The sequence below is a fragment of the Colobus angolensis genome, unplaced genomic scaffold (genome assembly GCF_000951035.1).
Source record: "Colobus angolensis palliatus isolate OR3802 unplaced genomic scaffold, Cang.pa_1.0 Scaffold101, whole genome shotgun sequence".
NCBI lineage: Eukaryota > Metazoa > Chordata > Mammalia > Primates > Cercopithecidae > Colobus > Colobus angolensis.
In genome coordinates this window covers 545,866-568,119 of record NW_012111031.1, presented here as the reverse complement: position 1 = coordinate 568,119, position 22,254 = coordinate 545,866, and the positions used below count along the sequence as shown (strand labels likewise).

The 22,254-nt window shown below is 38.9% G+C and overlaps 1 protein-coding gene across 1 annotated transcript in view; it reads left to right on the top strand.

Moving 5' to 3' along the window:
- WDFY2 (WD repeat and FYVE domain containing 2) overlaps positions 1–22,254 on the top strand; it is a 176,797-nt gene that overhangs the window by 54,544 nt on the left and 99,999 nt on the right. The window contains exon 2 of the mRNA XM_011939056.1: positions 18,566–18,633. Within this exon, the coding sequence (XP_011794446.1) occupies positions 18,566–18,633 (68 nt within the window). The remainder of the gene's footprint in view (positions 1–18,565; positions 18,634–22,254) is intronic.

Below are 22,254 nucleotides of genomic sequence, written 5' to 3'. Positions count from 1 at the left end.
TCGATCTCCTGACCTCGTGATCCGCCCGTCTCGGCCTCCCAAAGTGCTGGGATTACAGGCTTGAGCCACGGCGCCCGGCCAATTTTTTTTTTTTTTTTTGGCTAATGGAAAGTTGGCAACCCTGTGTTTCACTCACTACCCTTTTAGTTGTTTTTGTTATTGTTTTTTTGACCTGTGAAATCCAAATGTTTGTCAGCTACCATGTTAGAGAACTAAGACTGTTACAGGAAAGAGGTCCCGGACGATCCAGACCCCAAGAGAGGGTTCTTGGATCTCGTGCAAGAAAGAAGTCAGGGTAAGTCCACAGTGCAAAGCAAAAGCAAGTTTATTAAGAAAGTAAAGTGGTGAAAGAATAACCACTCCATAGACAGAGTAGGGTATTCCTGAAAATAAGAGGAGGAACGCGTCCACCCTAGGTACAGTGCTTGTATATATAGGATAAAAAAGATCATGGGGGAGATGTGCTGTGCTACAAGGATTTGTGATAAAGGATTGTCTTAATTGCTATATTTTGCAAGAACTGATATTATTCTCTTTAAAGCAAAATTAGGAATGCTTTTGTTCTCAAGATATTGAGATATTAGGACACTCCCAAGTCTGGGTCTGTTTAGTAAACATCAGTTTGTTCTCTTAACTGGAAACATCTAGAGGCGAGGAATACCTAACTTTCTGGGAATGCAGCCCAGCAGGTCCCAGCCTCATTTTCCTAGCCTTTATTCGAGATGGAGTCACTCTGGTTTGAATGCCTCTGACAAGAGTAGTTTAGTAGAGATGGGGCCAGCGTTGGGCAGCTAGGGTGGATAGGGCCAGAGAAGCAGACAGAGGTCAGATCCTGGGGGGCCTGGTAAACTCTAGAGTTAAATATGGTCCTCAAATCTTTGAAGGTTCTGACATAATTAGATTTGGATTTTAGAAAGATGACTTCAGTGGCTGGGTGAAGAAGGGATCAGAGAAGGATGAAAAGGAGTAAGGAGACCGGCTAGGATGCTCCTGGGGGTGGGGTATTAATGAGAGTGTGGACTAAGGCAGTACAGATAGCAGAGAAGACAGATTTAGTCACATTAAGGAGGTAGAATTTGACAGGGCTGAGCAACCTATTGGGTGGAAGAGATAATTTTATATTATTTAAATTATTCTCTGCATTTAAATTTTGGTGAATTTAGTATTCCCAAATAAGTGCAAGTGAGTGCATTTCTTAAAAGTCTTAAATGGATTGATTTAAATGACTCTAGAATGATTGAGCTTCCGTGCAAAGTAGTCCCTCAAAGACAAAAAGAAACTCATTAAAATGAGATCAGAGGGTTAATCCATTTGCACACAAAAGTACCCATTCATGAAAAGCTATGCTATGTGAGTCAGAAAATACTGATTTCATTCATTTTATTACCTACATAACTCCTTGAGGGTATGGTGGCTAGTAAAAATATTGGGCGCTACTAAGCTTTTTGGATTTTTATTTTTGCACGGCTTAACTTGATACTGATGCGTATTATGCAGAGCAATGATTTACTTATTATGCTTCTTTACAGAACGGCCTTTGGTGGAGGGACTGTGTGGCTTGTCAGCCTTAATTCAAGCTCAAGATTCTTTTGAATTTCAGAATTTTTTTGCAGTTTGATAAATTCTTGAAGAAAATTTTAGAAAATAATTTAGTTGAAGCTACTGCTTTTACCCCACTTTCCCCACAAAAACAAAGGCTAATAAACAGAAGGTTCTGTTTCTGTGGCTTCTCTGTGCATTTAATGAGTTTCCATGTATGCTTTTTTTATTGGCACAGTTTAAAATCAAGGGAGGTCAAGAATACAATGAATTGTCTCTGGCAAGAGACTTTTCTCCAATCAAAAATATAAAGAAATTTTGCTATCGTGGGTTCATCTCCACTTTTGTACACCATGTACTTTGATACATCAAGGAACATTGATGCACAATTCTGTAGAAGCTTATGGGAAAAGCTCAATGTGGAAGAAAAGGTAATGTGATTTTGATTTATGGGATTTATTAACATTCATGAGTATACATTATGCATCACAAAAACCTACAGGAAGAAAGGTTGATTATAGGAGGAGGGGTTATCTGTATACTGTGGTTTTCCAAGATAACATGAGATTTTTTTCAGCCATTTATTCAAAATCATCACTTTATTCCAAGCAAAATTGTAGAGGGCAGTAGTTACTGTTGTTTGTTTAGTTGACTTGGCAGAGGAAAGATACGTTATCATTGTGTTTTAGATTTTTTTGTTTTATACCTCCTTTGTATTCCTACAAAGCATGTCGGATGTATTTAAAGTTTGTGAGAAATGGTTAGTCTTATTTTTTAATATAGGCTGGATTATGAAGGCTTTTATTATTTCATCTGGAAACTCAGTACTTGCCTCTTTGTCATAAAGGAAAGTAGATGGATATTTGAAATAATGTAGGTTATGTAATGTGGAATCTGAATTATTTTATGCTATTTGGTGTTTTTCAGTAGTGAGGAGAATTTAATCTTCTAATGAAATACATTTAAGCACTGCAGAAGTAGGCATTTTCATCTACTCTGCTAACTTCAAAGACACCCATATGCTATTATCTCCTTTCTCATTGACATATACTACCATAATGTATATGGAGAATATTTGACATGAGAGCTTTTAAAAAATTTCTAGCAGGATTATTCTGATACTGTGTATCAATTATTATTAGTTTTAACAATTGGGCAAATATGCTAGATAATTAGCCTCAGCTATTCAAATCTTTGAAAGCATAATTTATTCAAGGTGGTTCATTCATTTTAGAAGCCCAGAATTTGTTTGTTATCTAGAAATAAAGTGTTTTATCTGTGAACTTTTTATTAATACTAATAAAGGATATTAAATCAATTCAGATTGCTAAGTAAATGACAAAAGTGTTTAGTACTACTTGAATTAATAATCACTACTATTTTTCTATTTATAATCTCTTTGTGCTCCCAGAAGAGGCTGTTATATATATTTATACAATTGTTGACATGAATCAAAAGCTGAAGATTTTTAAAAACAGTTTCTTCTGGGCAATTTCAAATATATACAACACACAAAAATAGCAATATATCCATCACCCAGCTTTAGTTATCAACCTTTGTCAATCTTGTTTCGTGTATCTACTCCTTCCACCCTTTGTTGGGTATGGATGTTGGGATTTGCTGTGAACAAATTTTAGATTACTCTATCATTTTACCTGTTAATGCTACAGTACGTATCTGTAAAGGATAATTGGTTCCACATACCCCAGTGCCTTTATCACACAGAAATAAAAGAATAGGCCGGGCGCGGTGACTCACGCCTATAATCTCAGCACTTTAGGAGGCTTAGGCGGGTAGATTACCTGAGGTCAGGAGTTCAAGACCAGCCTGGCCAATATGGTGAAACCCTGTCTCTACCAAAAATACAAAAAATTAGCAGGCGTGGTCGTCGGTACCTGTAGTTCCAGCTAGTCCTGAGGCTGAGGCAGGAGAATCGCTTGAACCTGGGAGGCGGAGGTTACAGTGAGCTGAGATCACGCCATTGCACTCCAGCCTGGGCAACAAGAAACAAGAAGCCAAACAAATTCTCGGCTTCTAAAATGAATGAACCACCTTGAATAAATTATGCTTTTAACGATTTGAGTAGCTGAGGCTATTTGTCTAGCATATTTGCCCAATTATTTGGGCATATTTGTCAATTATTATTGACCCTTACCCCATTTTCTTTCTCAAAAAAAAAAGGAAGAAATGAATAATTTCTTAGTATCATTTAACATTTTCAAATTTTCCTAATTTGAACATATTTTTGCTATTGATTTATTCAAACAAGTGGACAGTCAAAGCTCATGCACTTTGTTTAAGTAAGATTTTGATGTGCCTTTCCCCACCATTTTCCTGTATAACATTTATCAAATCATTTAATTCCTCTACAGTCCTAGCTAGTACCTTCACACATCTGCTGGGGGTGATTATATCTTTGTTCTGCTCACTGGGATGATTTATAAAGGATAAAGAGAAATAGAGACAGCGCAGGCAGAAGAGTTGGACTTTCTGTTTTCTGTTCTGCTCTATTTAATTTTGTTAGTGGAAGTTACTTTCAAAAACCACATTCTACCCAAGTTGGGTCCATCTTATTCATGGAGCGTTTCTTTCTTTCTTTTTTTTATTTGAGATGGAGTCTCACTCTGTCGCCCAGGCTGGAGCAAGCTCCACCCTCCGAGTTCGAGCGATTCTCCTGCCCTAGCCTCCTGAGTAGCTGGGATTAGAGGCGCCTGCCATCGCGCCCGGCTAATTTTTTCTATTTTTAGTAGAGATGGGGTTTCACCGTCTTGGCCAGGCTGGTCTTAAACTCCTGACCTCATGATCACCCGCCTCGGCCTCCCAGAATGCTGGGATTACAGGCGTGAGCCACCACGCCTGGCCTATTCGTGGAGCATTTCTAGTCACCACTGAAATATAAGAGGTGGTATTGGAAAATGTGTTTGGCATGTTTCTTATAAGACTATAGCAAAGAAAAGTGGTTATAATCTAATGATGCATGATTGGATTCCTCTTTTCTCTGATGAGGTCTGCATGCATTCATAGAAAATATTTTGTCTCATGTTCCAGGATATCAGGAAAATGGGAGTGTAGTTGAGTTACAGTTATCCTAATAATCTTATCATTTCATCTGGAAAAGGAAATAAATTTTGATCTGATCTTGAGCTAATTTCCTTGTCATTAGTTGTCTTCATTTTAGGACTGGCGTTTTTCAAAATTTGTCTAAGAGTCTGAGATATTATCTCTCAATTATTGACCCTTTCCCCATTTTCTTATTGGTCTTTCCAGTTATGTATATCTTAGACCTTTTCATTCTAATCTTTTTTACCTTGTTTTTAATGTTCAACCTTTCACATTTTCCATATCTTTGTCTCTGTGAAGACCGTATTCTATTAATAGATTGCTTTTCATTTATCTTACAGTTTATACATTCCTTCTTGACTTGTAGCTAATCTGATTTATTTGTCTGTTGAGATTTTTATTGTATTGTATTGTATTTATTTTATTTTATTTTATGTTTTGAGACAGAGTCTTGCTCTGTTGCCCAGGCTGGAGTGCAGTAGCACAATCTCGGCTCACTGTAGCCTCCACCTCCTGGGCTCAAGTAATCCTCCCATCCCAGCCTCCAGAGTAGCTGTGACTACAGGTGCGCTCCACCACTCCTGGCTAATTTTATTATTTTTTGTGTGTGTTTTTGTAGAGATGGGATTTCACCATGTTGCCCAGGCTGATCCCGAACTCGTGAGCTCAGGTGGTCCACTGTGGCCTCCCAATGTGCTGTAATTAGAGGCGTGAGACACCTTTGCCCAGCCAGAGATTTTTATTTTAATAACAACATTCTCAACCAGAATAACTTTCAAAGACCTGCTTCGTGACCAGCCCGTGGGCATCTGTCTTTTTTTTTTTTTTTTTTTTTGAGATGGAGGGAGTCTCTGTCACCAGGCTGAAGTGCAGTGGCACAATCTCAGCTCACTGCAACCTCTACCTCCCAGGTTCATGTGATTCTCCTGCCTCAGCCTCCTGAGTAGCTGGGACTACAAGTGCGTACCACCATGCCCAGCTAATTTTTGTATTTTTAGAGATGGGGTTTCACCATGTTAGCCAGGATGGTCTTGATCTCTTGACCTGGTGATCCACTCACCTTGGCCTCCCAAAGTGCTGGGATTACAGGTGTGAGGCCCTGCGCCCAGCCATGTGGCCATCTGTAATTGTTGCACCTTTGGCAACTCTATGAACACTACAGTTTTGGGGAGAGAGAGTCATTCTGCTATTTTCCTTTTTTTTTTTATTGTTGTAAAATATATATAACATAAAGTGTATGATTTTAACAATTTGTAAGTGTTCAACTCAGTGTCATTAGGTATATTCACAATCTTGTGCAACCATCACCACTATCAATTTTTTCATCATCCCAAATAGAAATTCTGTATCCATTACACAATCACTTCGTGTTCCCCTTCCCCCAGGGCCTGCTGCGTTTTTAAGATGGCTGTCCTGGAAGGCAGCAGTTAATCCGTCTCAGATTCAGAACAGTAGCAGCCAGGGGCATCCTCTGAACCACTGCTCTTTCCAGTTACTATTTCATTGTTTCTGCTGAGCATTTCTACTGCCTGCCACTGTAACTGACTGGAGGAATATAGTGGTAAGTAGGATGACACAGACCGTGCCCTCCCACTGTGTATGGAGCCAAGAACAATATTTAAATCTATGTTATCCCTCTAATGGTATCATCCCGATTTCTCTACAGGGTGGTATTGATGAACACTCTCATATTGTTGAATTGCTTAGGCTGCCAGTTCAAGGGGTGGTACTCATGTTTCTCTTGCCTGTGAGGGACTGTGGCTGAAGAGCAGATGGCATGGCCGATGCTGATAACCAGGGCCCTGTCCAGCCTCCCTGATCTTCTGGTGCGTTGCTGTTCCTGCTGCTTCCTTGTGGGTTCCTCCTCACCACTGCTTGGACAATGTTCATTTTTCTCTTTAATTTCCCTTTCTTTTTTTTCCCTGTATTTATATGACCTTTTAAAAGCACTTCCTGTATGCTAAATACTGTATGTGATACAAATGAAAGTATTGTAGGTACTTTAAAAAAACCAAAGATAAAAATGTTTGAATTTTTATTCAAATAAGGAATTATTGATTATTCAAGGAATTTCTTGTATTCCTTACAAGAAGGACTTGCTAACCTAACACTGATTAATGTGATGTGTCCTAACACAGGCCTTTGCAAGGTACAGTGGGATTCTGGAGCTTAGTTTTGCCTGAGGAATTGCAAAGGCTTCACAGGGAAAGTGGATATATGTGTAACTCTGGGGAGAGACAGAGGGAGTCAGGGAAGTATAAAACCCACAGCTATGCAAGGACAGGAAGCTGTGCTTAAGCATTAGTCAGTAAGAGTTAAATTACCACGAAAACAAAAGCAAGTCTACAATGCAAGGGCACTATCTGCGGACACAAAATAGTGCTGTTTTTGTAAGAAAACTACTCAGAATGAAGACCTTGTGGCTCATCTTTTCCTTCCCTCTCTGAAGGATCTTACTACTGACTGTCTAAGACAACCATTTCCAGGTATATTGTTTGTAATTTCTCACCTGGTATATATGGGTCCCATTAACCTCATGTTGAGACTTCATTTTATAGATTTTAAAAACGCTGAAAATGTTGTCACTTGACTGTGATTTTAAAAATTCTGAATTGTGAAGATTTTCACAGCCTTTGGATTAAGAGAAATGACCCAACTGATAAAAACTCCAAGGGGAGATGGCTGGAATAAAGAATACACCTTGCTGATGCAAATGACTGCGAATAACTGGAATGGCGGTGTTTTTAAAGCAAGAGTGCCATTAGAAACCCAAGGTGTGGAAATGTAAAATAGCCACACCTCTTCTCTGGTCACTGACTGCTGAGTTGCTACAGCTGTGAGGAAAAAAATCCAGGTGTATGATTCAGCAGTTATTTGGGTCTGTTGTACCAAGGTCATTAACGTGAGAACTGAGCTCCTTGGCAAGAGGGGACCAGAGGCTGGACAATACTGGACAACAGCCAGCTTGAGTCCCCGATTCTTGAAACCCCTGGCCACCTCAATTCACTTGCAGTTTCCACACAGTAGCATCTGTCTATCACGGAGGAACCCTGGATACAAAAGATACACAGTGCATTGTGGAAGATTGGGTTTAGTTTATTTACTGTATGTGGTTAGAATGCATTTGCTGGGAATCTCTCAGTTCGTTTTTATTACAAGTAACTAAAGAAATCTGATAATCATAGAGAAATCAACTTTTAAAAAATCTTTCAGCTATGTTTTCTAAGAATCTCTGCGTTTTCTGCATTTGAAGCGTTTTTGTTTTTTTCTCTCTCTCTTTAAACAAATGACTATAAAAACTACATCCTGTTGCTCAAAGTTTTTCTATTAGTTTGCAGATCGCCGGGGGCTGCCTTCCTTCTGTCTGTATTGCTGTTGCAGGGTGTGATCTGTAGGAAAGTATTCCCTGGAAATTCAGGGTCTTCGAAACACAGTGGGCTTCACTTCTCCCAGCCCCTACCCCAAGTTACTTCAGTGGTGGCAAAAATAACAATTGTCCCCTGGGAAATGAAGCTCATTGCTATGGTAACTAATGAAGGTTGCATCATTCTAGGGCACATTTTTAAAAGCCTGATTTCAACATGGGTAGACGCCCCGTCTTATTTTATTCAGTAGCTTAGCAACCTGTGGTATACTGTTTGTTGCCACCCCCAGCCTTCCCTTTTCTCTCAGAAAAATGACCTATATAGATAGTATTTTATTGTAGGCACGTTTTCACTGTGAATATAGTTCAGCTCTTAGGTGTGCCTATGATGACCTTATTTTCTGGACAAAAATTCAGGACACGTTTTGTCTGTAAAGTAAAGAAGGATTATTCTTCTGCCTCTCTGCTGGCGTTTTTCTCTTGACTACCCCTTAACTCTTGGTGTTTGTCTTTCATGTTGGCCTTCTTTTCTTATTCTCTGGTAGTTACTCCTTATATGCTAATGTCTCCCAAATCTTAATTTTTCAGCCCAGGTCTTACCCCTGAACTTCATGTAGACTGTTTTCTCTGCAACAGCCCTAACTGGATTTTCCCCACACTCAGTGTGTTCAAGATGAACTCAACGTTGCCTTCCACAAAAATCACTTATTAATGAATGATACCACCATTCGTATGACACCCCACATCCAGCCAATCCCCAATTCCTGATGCTTCTACTTCCTGACTGCTCTAAAATCTGTCGTCCTTTCTCTTTTAGGCCTTCATCCTTTTTTACTTGGTTTGCGCCTACATCCTCCAAACTGGTTACTTCAGGGTAACCCCGCCTTTTCTAGGCTGCCCCCAAACAAAGAAAAACAAGCATCGGTGGCCTTCTGCCTGTTCTTTGTCCAGGCTGGATTCTCACCACTCCTGCTCGTCTTGCCTACCTGGGCGGCAGAGGCAATGGTCCTGCAGAACGTGCTCCCGCACCCTCTCTACTTTCCTCTGCCAAATGCCTTTTCACCCTGCATTTCAGGCACCATCATCTCTGAGAAGCTTTTGTCTAGCCCTGCCTGAGCCCGGGCTCTGTAGTCGGAGTTAGATGCCCTCACGTGCTCCTATTACAGCATGGGCATCTCCATACCTTAGCTCTTATCTTGCTGTGTTGTAATGTTCTATGACCTGTCTCCCCCTGTGGACCATGAGCTTCTGCTAGAGGTGGCGCTTGTTTTTCTTTGTGGTTCCAGTGTGTTTCACATACTAGTACCTAGTAGGTGTTTGATAATGTTGGTCGAGTAAATTAATGAATCAACAAGTCAATGAATGAATGTGTGTAAGGGCACTTGTGGGGCAGTGGGGGAGAATTCCTAACTTTTAGATTTTCATAGTCTTGGAAAATCCATGTTGTTCCAGAAGTTGTTGTTCATTATCTGTATCACTATAAGCAGACTCCTAAAGATTGCTAGAATATAGCACAAAGGATATGTCTTTGCAGGCTAGGATGGTTAGGGGCATGAACCTGGTGTGGTGCTTCACTATATCCAGTTGGCCCTTCTTATCTGTGGGTTCTGCATCCATGGATTCAACCAAACTTGGATGGAAAATATTTGGGGGAAGTGGGGAGGAAGGTTGGTTGTATCTGCACTGAATATGTATAGACTTTTTTTCCTTGTCATTATTTCCTGAACATACAGTATAACAACTGTTTACATAGCATTTACATAGTGCTAGGTAATATAAGTAATTTAGAGATTAAAGCCTACGAGAGGATGTATGTAGGTCATATGCAAATACTGTGCCATTTTGTATTAGAGACTTGAGCATACGAAATCTGGGGGAGATCCTGGAACCAGTCCCCCATGGATATAGTCATGTGTCTCTTAACAGTGGGGATACATTGTGAGACATATGCCATTAGGCAGTTCAGTCATTGTGTGATTGCCATAGCATGTACTAACACAGAACTATGTGGTGTAGCCTGCTACATACCTAGGCTGTGTGATACATATAGCCGCTTACTCCTAGGCGACAGATTTGTATATCTTGTAACTGTACTGAATAATGTAGGCAACTGTAACACAAATGTTAAGTATGTGTGTATCTAAACATGGAAAGCATATGGTAAAAATATGGTATTAGAATCTTAGGGGGACCAGATTCAGTGGCTCATGCCCGTAATCCCAGCACTTTGGGAGGCCAAGGCGGGAGGATCACCTGAGGCCAGGAGTTCCACACCAGCTTGGGAAACATAGTGAGACCTCCATCTCTATAAAATTTTTTTAAAAAATTAGCCATTTATGGTGGCGAGCATCTGTAGTTTAGCTACTTGGGATGCTGAGGTGGAAAGATCACTATTTGAGTTCAGTAGTTCAAGGTGACAGTGAGCTATGATCACGTCACTGCCTTCCTGCCTGGGCAACAAAGCGAGACCCTGTCTCTATTAAAAAAAAAAAAATCTTATGGGACCACCATTATATATGTTGTCCAGTGTTGACTGAAACATTGTTATGTAGCCCATGACTATATATGTATATGCATGTATACACATGCACGCACGCACACACGTGTCAGTTTAGCAACTGTGTCTAATAAAACTCTACTGCCAGCTTATGTGTGTCAGCACGGTTTAAAACAATAAAATAAAATACAAACTAAAAAATTGGGATCTCAAAAAGGGAATCAAAAACATATGATTCCCTGCTTAGTTGAACATGTGAGTCCCCCTCTGCGTGATCAGACTGGCTACTGTGCTGAGTGCTGTCCCTGAGGTCACACTTGTCTTAGTTAAGGTTGTAACTGAGGCAGGCACTGAATTTAGTCTGAGAGACTTGGGGTGAGATGGGAGGCATGTGGGAATTCCCTGCCCATCAGTATTTCTTTAGGAAATAAGGGCTGGAGCTGTACAATTAAGGATTCATCGTTCTCTCCCATTGTCTTACCCATCACAGTGTATAGACTTCTCAGTATCAACCTAGCTTCCTTGCTGCCATTTTGCACTAGGTGTCTGTCTAGGTGCAATCAGAGGACTTCCTGACAGTGGACAAGTAGGTTGGGGTGGCCATGGTCATAGGCAGAGATTTTTGATTGATTCTTTTAATCTTTCACAAACAGTGAGCACCAGTTTTGGATCTGATATAGTGCTTGGCCTTGGGGCAGGTATCAAGTATGGTAAAATGTGGCTCCTTCTCTGCTTGCATTTATAGCCCAGTCAAGGAGCAAACCAGCACTGATCCTAGTAGAACTTTGATAAACACTGCAATTTATCTAACATCTGCTTTAACCTTAAAGAAGCAATTTTGGGGCAAGGGTAGGGAATTTAGAGGATGGGTCAATAGGTACAGCAGACTACCATGGCACATGTATACCTATGTAACAAACCTGCACGTTCTGCACGTGTATTCCGGAACTTAAAGTAAAATAAAAATAAAAGCAGTTTTGTTTTAGGTCTCAGCAATAGGGCTGATATTTAAAAGTAATTTTATCATGTTGAAATGTGATCAGCTGTATCCAACATAGAATGAAATTATGCTGTTTTTAAATAGCTCAGGCCAGGCATAGTGGCTCATGCCTGTAATCTCAGCGCTTTGGGAGGCCAAGGCAGGCGGATCGCTTGAGGTCAGAGGTTCAAGACCAGTCTGGCCACTATGGTGAAACCCTGTCTCTACTAAAAATACAAAAATTACCTGGGTGTGGTGGCATGCACCTGTAATGCTAGCTACTCGGGAGGCTGAGGCAGGAGAATCACTTGAACCTGGGAGATGGAGGTTACAGTGATCCAAGGTCATGCCATTGCACACCAACCTGGGCAACAGAGTGAGACTCGGTCTCAAAAAATAACAAATAAAAATAAATAGCCCAGTTGCTGAACTACTTGAGACCCACTATGGGCTACCTCATCTTGGTATTTTTTAGATGAGCACTGTCTCTCTCCCAGTGTTAGTTTGTGCCTTGTGCTGGGAGCTTAGGAGAAAGGAAGAGGCAGGGAGAGAAGAAAACAGCACGTGCAAGATGGACTATGCAATCAATGCGTTTGGCCCTGTCCTGTTCCTGCGAACTTAGGGCTTTGTGCGGGGGAGGTGAAAGGACACTTTACCTGCGTTTCAGTGGTCGGACTTTTTTCCCCCCCAGTACCCTGACCTCTGCTGGCTTAATATGACTCTTAAACACAGTTGTCATTTTCTGAAAATTTTCTTCAGGGAAAAGTGTTTTTTGTGTTGCTTTTAAAATATAATTTTCAGAAAAATTAAAACTTAACTTCTAAGGCTTTGTATAGTAAAATTTACATTTATTTAGGAAATTCCTAACCATCCAAGTAGCACTTTTGATCTCGAAGATGCAGAACCTTTTTTTTCTTTTTAAAACTGCTCTTGTACCTCAAGAGATAAGAGAACAGATATTTTTATATACTGTACTTTTATTTTTAGGTGTAAAGAGTTGATGTAAGGAGGGCAGTACATTTAGTGAAGAGAGCTTTATTTAATAGGGTATTGTAAAGATTAAATATATATGTAAAGTGTTTTGGGGGCTGTAATTTCTTTAGAAATGTTTGTTATTAGAAACACAGATGGTTTCTGTTTGCTCATCTTGTACCTTGTAACTTTGCTTAATTTATTTAATTAGCTTTAGTCGTTTTTTTCTTGAGTGGATTATTTAGGATTTTCTATAAGTAGAATTATGTCATCTTCCAATAAAATAGTTTTACATCTCCCTTTCCAGTGCGGATGCCTTTTATTTCTTTTATTTGCCTAATTACTCTGACTGGGACTTCCAATAATGTTGAATAACAGTGATGAAATTGAGTATCCTTATTTCTGATTTTAGGGAGTATATTTTCACTTGAGTATGATGTTAAGTGTGGATTTTTCATGCATATCCTTTATTAGGTTAAGGAAATTTTCTTCTATTCCCAGTATGCTGTGTTTTTTTTTTTCACAAAAGATTGTTGAATTTTGTCAAATGCATTTTCTGTGTCTATTGAGGGGGGTGTGTGTGTGTGTGTGCGCGCGCGCGTTCATTCTATCAGTGTGCTGTATCACATTGATTGATTTTCTTATATTGAACTACCCTTGCATTTCTGGGATAAATGACACTCGGTCATGGTATATAACCCTTTTAATGTGCTGTCGAACTTGGCTTACTAGTATTTTGTTGTGGTGTTTTGAATCTCTCTTCATGAAGATTGAAGTCTGTAGTTTTCTTGTAGTATCTTTGTCCAGCTTTCATAGAATGTGTTATGAAGTATTTTCTCCTCTTCTGTTTTTCTGAAGTTTGAATAGGATTGTTGTTCATTCTCCTTTAAGTGTTTGATTGACCTCACCAGTGAAGCCGTCTGGCTCTGCACTTTTCTTTGTTGAGAAGTTTTTGATTATTGATTCAATCTCTACTTGTAATAGATTTGTTGAGATTATCCATTTCTTCTTGAGTCAGTACTGGTAGATTGTATGTTTCTAGGAATTTCTTTATTTAATCTAGATTATCTAATTGGCTGGCATATGAAATTTTCTCCTATAATCCTTTAAATTTCTGTTTAGCTAAAGGTTTGTTACTTTTGCTGATCTTTTCAAGGAACTGACTTTTTATTCATTGATTCTCTATCTTTCTCTATCTTTTTTTTTTTTTTTTAATCCGCTCTAATCTTTGTTATTTCCTTCCTTTGCTGGCTTTGGGTTTAGTTTGCTTTTCCTTAAGGTATAAAATTAGGTTATTGATTTGTGATCTTCTTTTTTAATGTAGGCATTTATAGCTATACATTTCTTCCTGAATACTGCTTTCACAGCGCCTAATACATTTTAATGTGTTGTGCTTTTGTTTTCATTCATCTGTAAGTATTTTCTAATTTTCTTAGTAACTTCTTCCCCAGTTTTTTTTTGTTCCTGATTTTAGCCTCATTCCCTTATAGTTGGGGAAGATCCTTTGTATGATTTCAATCTTAAAATTTATTAAGAATTGTTTTACAGCCTAACAGCTGATCAATCCTAGAGAATGTTCCATGTGTACTTCAGAAAAACATGTATGTTCTGTTGGTGGTGGTTGGAGTGTTGTTTATATATCATTAGATCTAGTTGGTTTGTAGTGTTCAAGTCTTCTGTTTCCTCATGTGTGTGGATGTTCTTTTATTGCAAGTGAAAGTCTTCAATTATTGTGGAACTCTCTTATTTCTCCCTTCAATTCTGGCAGTGCTTACTTTTTTTCTTTTCTTTTCTTTTTTTTTTTTTGTTGAGACGGAGTCTGGCTGTTGTCCAGGCTGGAGTGCAGTGGCACGATCTAGGCTTTGCCTCCCGGGTTCACGCCGTTCTCCTGCCTCAGCCTCCAGAGTAGCTGGAACTACAGGCGCCTGCCATCAAGCCCGCCTAATTTTTCTATTTTTAGTAGAGATAGGCTTTCACGGTGTTAGCCAGGATGGTCTCGGTCTCCTGACCTTGTGATCCCCCCACCTCGGCCTCCCAAAGTGCTGGGATTACAGGCGTGAGCCTCAAAGCCCGCCTAATTTTTCTATTTTTAGTAGAGATAGGCTTTCACGGTGTTAGCCAGGATGGTCTCGGTCTCCTGACCTTGTGATCCACCCACCTCGGCCTCCCAAAGTGCTGGGATTACAGGCGTGAGCCTCAGTGCCTGGCTACTTTTCATATATTAATATTTTGGGGGCTCTATTCTTTGGAGTATATGTATTTGTAATTATTATTTTTTTGATGAATTGACCCTTGTGTCAATACATAGTGTCCTTGTCTCTTGTAATAAACTTTGACTCAAAACCCATTTTATCTGTTATTAGTATACCCACCTAGCTCTCTTTTGGTTGCTATTTGAATGGAATGTCTTTTTTATTGTTTTGTTTTCAACCTATTTGTGTCTTTGGGTTTAAAGTGAGTCTCATTTAAGTAGCAAAAAATTAGACCATATTTTTTTAAAATCCAGTCTGCCCGTCTCTGTTTTTCAATTTGTGAGTTTAATCCATTTATATTGAAAGTGATTACTGATAAGGAAAGACTTCTACCATTTCGCTATTTATTTTTTATGTATTAAATCTCTTTGTTTTTTGTTTCTCAATTTCTCCACTATTGCCTTCTTTTACTTTTGGTTTTTTCTCGTGTACCATTTTGATTCCCTTATTTTTCTCTTCTGTATGCCTAAATTTATATAATCTAGTTTGAATTGATATCAATTCATTTTTACTAGTATACATTAACTCTGTTCCTAGTTAGCTCTGTTCCCACCCCTTTTGTTGCCCGTTTACACAGATAGACTTAAAATTCTTGTTTTATGCATATGTCTTTTAATCCATTTAGGAAACAGAAAGAGGAGTTATAAACAAAATATACAGTGATACTTGCTTTTATATTTACTTGTGTAGTGACCTTTACCAGTAATCTTTAATTCTTGTATGGCTTCAGGTTACCATCTAGTGTCCTGTTGTTTCAGCCTGAAAAACTCCTTTTAACCTTTCTTATAAGGAAGATCTACTAGTAATGAATTTCATTCACTTTTGTTTATCTGAGAATGTCTTAATTTTCCCTTCATTTGGAAGGATAGTGCAGCTAGATAGAGAATTCATCTGTTATTCCATATTGAATATGTTGGTACACTTGATGATGTCCCATAGGTCTCTTATGCTCTGTTTGTTATTCTTTTTTCTTTTTATTTTCTCCTCCTCAGACTGGGAAATTTCAGTTGTCCCATCTTCAGGTTTGCTGGCTTTTCTGACTCTCAAACCTGCTGTTGAACCTCATTATGGAATTTTTCATTTCAGTTATTGTACTTTTCAGTTCCAGAATTTCGCTTTGATTCCATTTTGAAATTTCTGTCTCTTTATTGATATTCCCCATTCGTTCATACAACCTTGTCCTGATTTCCTTTGTTCTTTATCTATTTAAAACTGTTAAAGTCTTGGTATAGTAAGCCTGTTTTAGTTTCTTCATGGATGGTTTCTGTCAATTTCTTTTTTTTTCTGTGAATTTCTGTCAATTTTCTGTCAATTTATTTGTTTTTATTTTCCTTTTTCTTTGTATACTTTGCAACTTTTGTTAAGAACTGGACATTTAGAATATTATAATGCAGTAATTCTGGAAGTCATACAATTCTCCTTCTCCAGAGGTTGCTGTTCTTACTTGTTGAGTGCTGTAATTATCCATTTGTTTAGTGACTTTTCCAAACTATTTTTGCAAAGACTATTTTCCTTGTTGTATATGATCACTGAGGTCTCTGTTCTGTTATGTCTGTCAGCCAGTGATTTCCTTAAATGCCTGCATCCGATAAGGATAAAAAAGTTTCTGTCTCTAATTTCTTTTGAGAGACACTGCTTGAGAAGCCCTTCAGCCCTCAGGATTTGAAACAATAGCCAGCCTTTGCTCCAATGTCTCAGTGAATTTCCAGGCAAATCAAAACACACCCCCTAGAAACTGTGGAGGACGATGTTCACTTCCTGGTACAAGCAGGCCACTCAAGGAATATGACCCACAGTCTCCATGGCTGCCTGCCATAGGGATGGGGCTGACAGTTCTTGCCAGCTTAATAGTTGATTTAGTGGAGGGACTGATTTTAGAGTGTCTTACTCCACCATCTTCTGTGATGTTACTCTGGTATTGATTCTTATTGAGGTAATAATCTCAATATAACAATGTTGTATTAACATGTATTGTAAAAAGAACTTGTTTAAGAGAAGAGTGAATGCTGATATGTGTATCGCTGTATTACTATGTGTATGCATAGATTTAATTCTTATAAGTTATTTACCATTGTATCTATTCACCTCACAAATTAATATAATTGACCAAAAAGACTGAATTTTGCATGTATATGTAGTGGTGCCACTACATATCATTACATCGTAACTTCTGGCTGTGCAGAGAAAATGTTCTTTATTATATCTGTAGTTGGTTTAGTCTTTTTCCTACTACTTATTTATTTATTTATTTTTTTAATTAATTTATTGTTTTTGAGACAGAGTCTTGCTCTGCCACCCAGGCTGGAGTGTAATAGCTCCATCTCAGCTCAATGCAACCTCCGCCTCCCAGGTTCAAGTGATTCTCCTGCCTTAACGTCCCGAGTAGCTGGTATTATAGGCATCCACCACCACACCCTGCTAATTTTTGTATTTTTAGTGGAGACGGGGTTTTGTCATGTTGGCCAGGCTGGTTTCGAACTCCTGACCTGAGGTGATCCGCCCACCTTGGCCTCCCAAGGTGCTGGGATTACAGGCATGAGCCACTGCGCCCAGCCTGCTTATTTATAGAAGACCTCCTGATTAGCTGGAGTGGCGCAGGTGGCAGATATCCAATATGATTTAAAACTCAGTCCAGTGTCTTTAGGAAGTATCCAGCTCTCTCTGAGATAAAAGTGCTCAGTTTCTCACTCTGCTTTTAATCCTGGGATGGCTTAAGAGTGTGGGGTGAGATGTGTGACCTATGATCCCCGGCAGTGGGACACTGACTTTTTCCATCTGTTTGATGTTCACTATTTCCTCTGGTCTCCGGAATAATACCTTTCAACCTCCTACTTGTATTTGCCTTGCTGGCATATGCTGATGATGCTACGGCTAGTATAATTCATAGTCAGGCCTTTCTGTTTTGTCAGAACCTCATGATACTTCCCAGCTAGTTGAGTCTTTGGCGCCTGCTCTCTGACTTCTCCTAGGTGTCTGCCTTGTCTCTCTACAGCTGCTGGCCTGGAACTTCATGCACAGCCTTTGGTGCAGTATCTCTCTGTTCCACAGCAAGCCCCACGGACACCACTAGCTCAGAAAATCTGCCTCAGAGCTTATAATTACTTGAGCATGTTTGGAAAAACTCCCTTGAGACAATAGCTTGGCTTACAAGACCATGGACTGTATAATCCTCTTCATGTCAGATACTGCATATTTTTTTCATTTGATCTCTTTGTAGTCCCTTCACTAATAAAACCAAATAGTTCCCCAGCCAGATGAATGCTTCCAGCCATCAAGGGCAAAGGTCAGATGCTTGGAAAGGCAAAACAACAAGAATGAAAATAATAATTTCCAAACACTATCATGATTACACACGTGTGGCATGATATTTAAAGAGTTATATGTAATTCTAAATTTGTAGAAGCCTCAAGTTTAAGGAATATAGAATCTTTAGACAGGTATATATGGTGTTCATTTATATGTATTTATGGTTAAGATACATATGTATATTAAGATATTCTCTCTCTCTCTTATTTTTTTTAAGACAGAGTTTCTCTCTGTCACCTACGCTGGAGTCCAGTGGTGTGATCTTGACTCACTGCAACCTCCACCTCCCAGATTCAAGTGATTCTCCTGCCTCAGCCTCCCGGAGTAGCTGGGATTACAGGCACACACCACTACTCCCAGCTAATTTTTTTATTTTCAGTAGAGACAAGGTTTCACCATGTTTGGCCAGGCTGGTCTCGAACTCCTGACCTCAAGTGATCCTCCTGCCTCGGCCTCTCAAAGTGCTGAGACAGGCGTGAGCCACTGCACCTGGCCTCTCTCTATATATAATGTTAAGAGGTTTATTTTCTATGTATCAGCATTCTCCCATGGCTAAGAATAATGTGATTTCATGCACATATTTTCTTCTGTTGTAGGACAGTTCGTGTTTGGTTAAAGAGAGACAGTGGACAGTATTGGCCAAGCATATATCATGCAATGCCTTGTAAGTATCCAAAGCTTTGTCTTGAAAAACCAGACATATATCCTAACTCTCCTTCCTTTCCAGATTGCCTTCTCTGTGTTTTCTTCTTAAGTGGAGAAGACTGAGGTTGGGATTCTCATTATAATGAAAAGTACCATATTAAATCATTTTAGATTTTCTAAGGCTTTCACTATGTAAAGTAAGAAAATTGTTCTGAAATTGACTCTATATTCATAGCTTCTGAATAAGATTAATGGAAGAAGGACTCTACAGCACATAGGCTTTCTGATTACAGCAGTCTCCCTCTCTTTTCCAACTTTTTGTTCAGCTATTTTATAAAGTATGTCCTTAGGCAATTCAGAATTTTGTCCAGTGATTACATTTGTGAAGTAAATTTGTCCTTGCCTTATTGTTATATCATTTATTCAAATTCAAGACATTCAGCATTGAGCATTCAGTTCTCAAAAGGATTTGCTTAGGATTGAAACATTCTAATTAGAAGTTGATTTCATTTCCCCAAGATCATATCTGAGAATTATGTCCTTGCACTGATAAATAATGAATCTTCCAAGTACACTTTTAAAAGAAAAGATATGTGTGATTTGTAGATTATTCCACTGGCAGAAGTTCCCCCACAGCTGAAGAAGAGCTGGCCCCCCAAAATAGGAATTTTCTTTTCAATCTAGTCTTTTATCTTTAAAATTAATGAAGTTTGGGCATCCTATCCCATGTTTATTTTAGTGTAAAATAATTATTTAAATTTAATATTACTTGTATTAAACATTTCCCTTACTTCCCTCCCTTCAAACCTTAATTAAAATTGACATTGTAGAAAAATCCCCCAGGTTTGTTGTTTGGACTGCTATACCTTCTGGCTTGCTGCAGTGTACACCTCATCTCTTGATATAAGTATCCCAGTTTCAGAAGCACATTCTGAAATAAATTCATGCTAAATTGTAGATTTGCTTAAAATTCTGCTTCTGGCAAAAGAATACTGTAATAACTCAAACAACAATTTTGCTTGTTATAAACAAATGACTATTAATGATATAATAATTTTAAATGATTTTCAAATTATCTTTGAGGCTTTACGTGTCTTTAGAATTTTGTAGTAAATAGATGATAACAACCAAGCTGAACAAAGTATTCAACCCTTTTTTTGGGAAGAAAAAACTTCTTGTCATTCTGAATACTATATCCTTCCTTTACCTGTTTTGCTTCTAGAAGATATTGTTGTACGTTACGGGATCAAGCTGAACTTTCTTTTTAAGCCATAGCAGTGATGAGGGTTTAGATAAATGGAAAAGTAGAGAATTCTGTAGGGTTTTTTTCTTGTTTTTTGTTTGTTTGTTTGTTTTTGAGATGCAGTCTCCCTCTGTTGCCTAGGCTGGAGTGCGGTAGTGAGATCTCGGCTGACTGCAACCTCCGCCTCCCGGGTTCAAATGATTCTCTCCCAGGTAGCTGAGACTACTGGCACATGCCACCACACCCAGCTAATTTTTGTATTTTTAGTAGAGATGGGGTTTCACCATGTTGGCCAGGCTGGTCTCGAACTCCTAACCTCAGGTAATCCACCCGCCTCGGCCTCCCAAAGTGCTGGGATTACAGGCATGAGCCACCGCGCCTAGCCTTTTTTCCTGTTTTTTAAATGATATAATCAGTCTTTTTTCTGGTCTTGCTTCTTCATCAAACCTGCCACAGTATCTAACTGTAAGAGATAAGGGAGGGCTGTAATCCAGCAAGTTGAAGTTGGCCTCAGAGATCGATAGCTCGCATGACTCTGCAAATAGGAGAGGCTGACCTGGGCACAATGATGGGGATTTGGGGATGGCAAGCAAGAAATCTTCTTGAGATAAGCATTAATAGGAACCTCATGAAGGCACAAGATCCTAAGCAATTGCTAACTCATTCCCTTCCCCCTATACAAATATATACACATTTTGGTGTCATCCTGTAATGCTGTCTTTATTTGGATATCAGTGAGATACAGAGAAGCTTTTAGTTGCATTTTCATCATTTATTAAGCTATATGCAAGAATGACTAAAGTTCACTATAGCTCTTACACCTGGCATAGGTGCTCAGTAAATACTTATTGAAGGATTTGGTCTGATAATAAAGATGAGTTTCCCTGAGAGGATTATCATCCAGTTTCCTTATGACTGAACATGAACTTTGAGAGAGAGGACCTTGTGATTATTTGTATACTTTGCCTTTGGTGTTCTACTAAATGAGTTAAGAAGGGATTACTTTGCTATTCAAAGTATGGTCTGTGGGCCAGTAGCATCAGCATCACCTGAGAACTTATTAGAAATGCAGTCTTGGGTTCTATCCCAGAGTTACTCAATTAAAATCTGCATTTAACAAAGTCCCTAGATAGGCTGGGCGGGTTAGATCGTGTCCGTAATCCCAGTGTTTTGGGAAGCCAAGGCAGGAGGATTTTTTGAGGTCAGGGAGTTCAAGACCAGCCTGGACAATATAGCAAGATGCCTCCTCTCTCTCTCCCTGTCTCCAAAAAAAACCAAACAAACCCAAACCCTAGATAATTTGAATATACTTTAAGGTTTGAAAACATTGTCTTGTGACATTATAGCAAACATGTTGATGATCTATGTACATGTTTATATGAACACATGTAAAGCCACACATATATAGTGTTGATTGGTAAATATATGGATGTAAGCATACATGTTAGTCAATCAAATATTTACTGTGCATCTACTGTATACAGGCCACAAATCTAGATGCCAGGGATTTGCAGACAAACAAGATGTATATGGTCAAGATGATTTCAGTAATCTTTTGAATGGATTGAAAAGATTATTGCTGTGTAAAGGTGAAAAAGAAACTTATCTTCATCACAATTGGTTAGAAATTGGCTTTGGTGTTTCTAGGAATCTTATGCATTCAGATGACATAGTAATTGACCTGGGCAAAAATTTAAGATTTGTTTAACTTGAGAGAGGCAGAATCGTATTGCATAAGGAAATAAGCTACATTTTGGTTGAAACATGAAATAGATTTGAGTTTCCAAGGAATTGTTTTGTAGTCCTTCCTATTGAAAGGTGTTTTGTTAAGAGGTTACTCAGTATTATTTGTAAATAATGGTTATGTGATACTGATTTCAGAATAGGTGAAAATGCACAGTATATTCAGAGGCTATAAAATAAATACCACAAAGCAAATATTACCATATTTTGTGTTTATTCTACTAAGTAATAAGTAGCATTCCAAGTACAGAAGAAAATGAAAATATTCTGTGCATTTATTAAAATGACTTATTTGTTAATTTTGCCCATTAAAATACCTTTTTTTTTTTTTTTTCTTCCTGAGACGGAGTCTCTCTCTGTCACCAGGCTAGAGTGCAGTGGCTCATTCCTGGCTCACTGCAACCTCTGACGCCCCGGTTCAAGTGATTCTCCTGCCTCAGTCTCCTGAGTAGCTAGGATTACAGGCATACGCCACAATGTCCAGCTAATTTTTGTATTTTTGGTAGAGCCGGGGTTTCACCATGTTGGCCAGGATGGTCTCTATCTCCTGACCTCGTGATCTGCCTGCCTCAGCCTCCCAAAGTGCTGGGATTACAGGCGTGAGCCACCGCACCCAGCGTAAAATACCTTTTAAATACAGTGTTGGTCGTGATC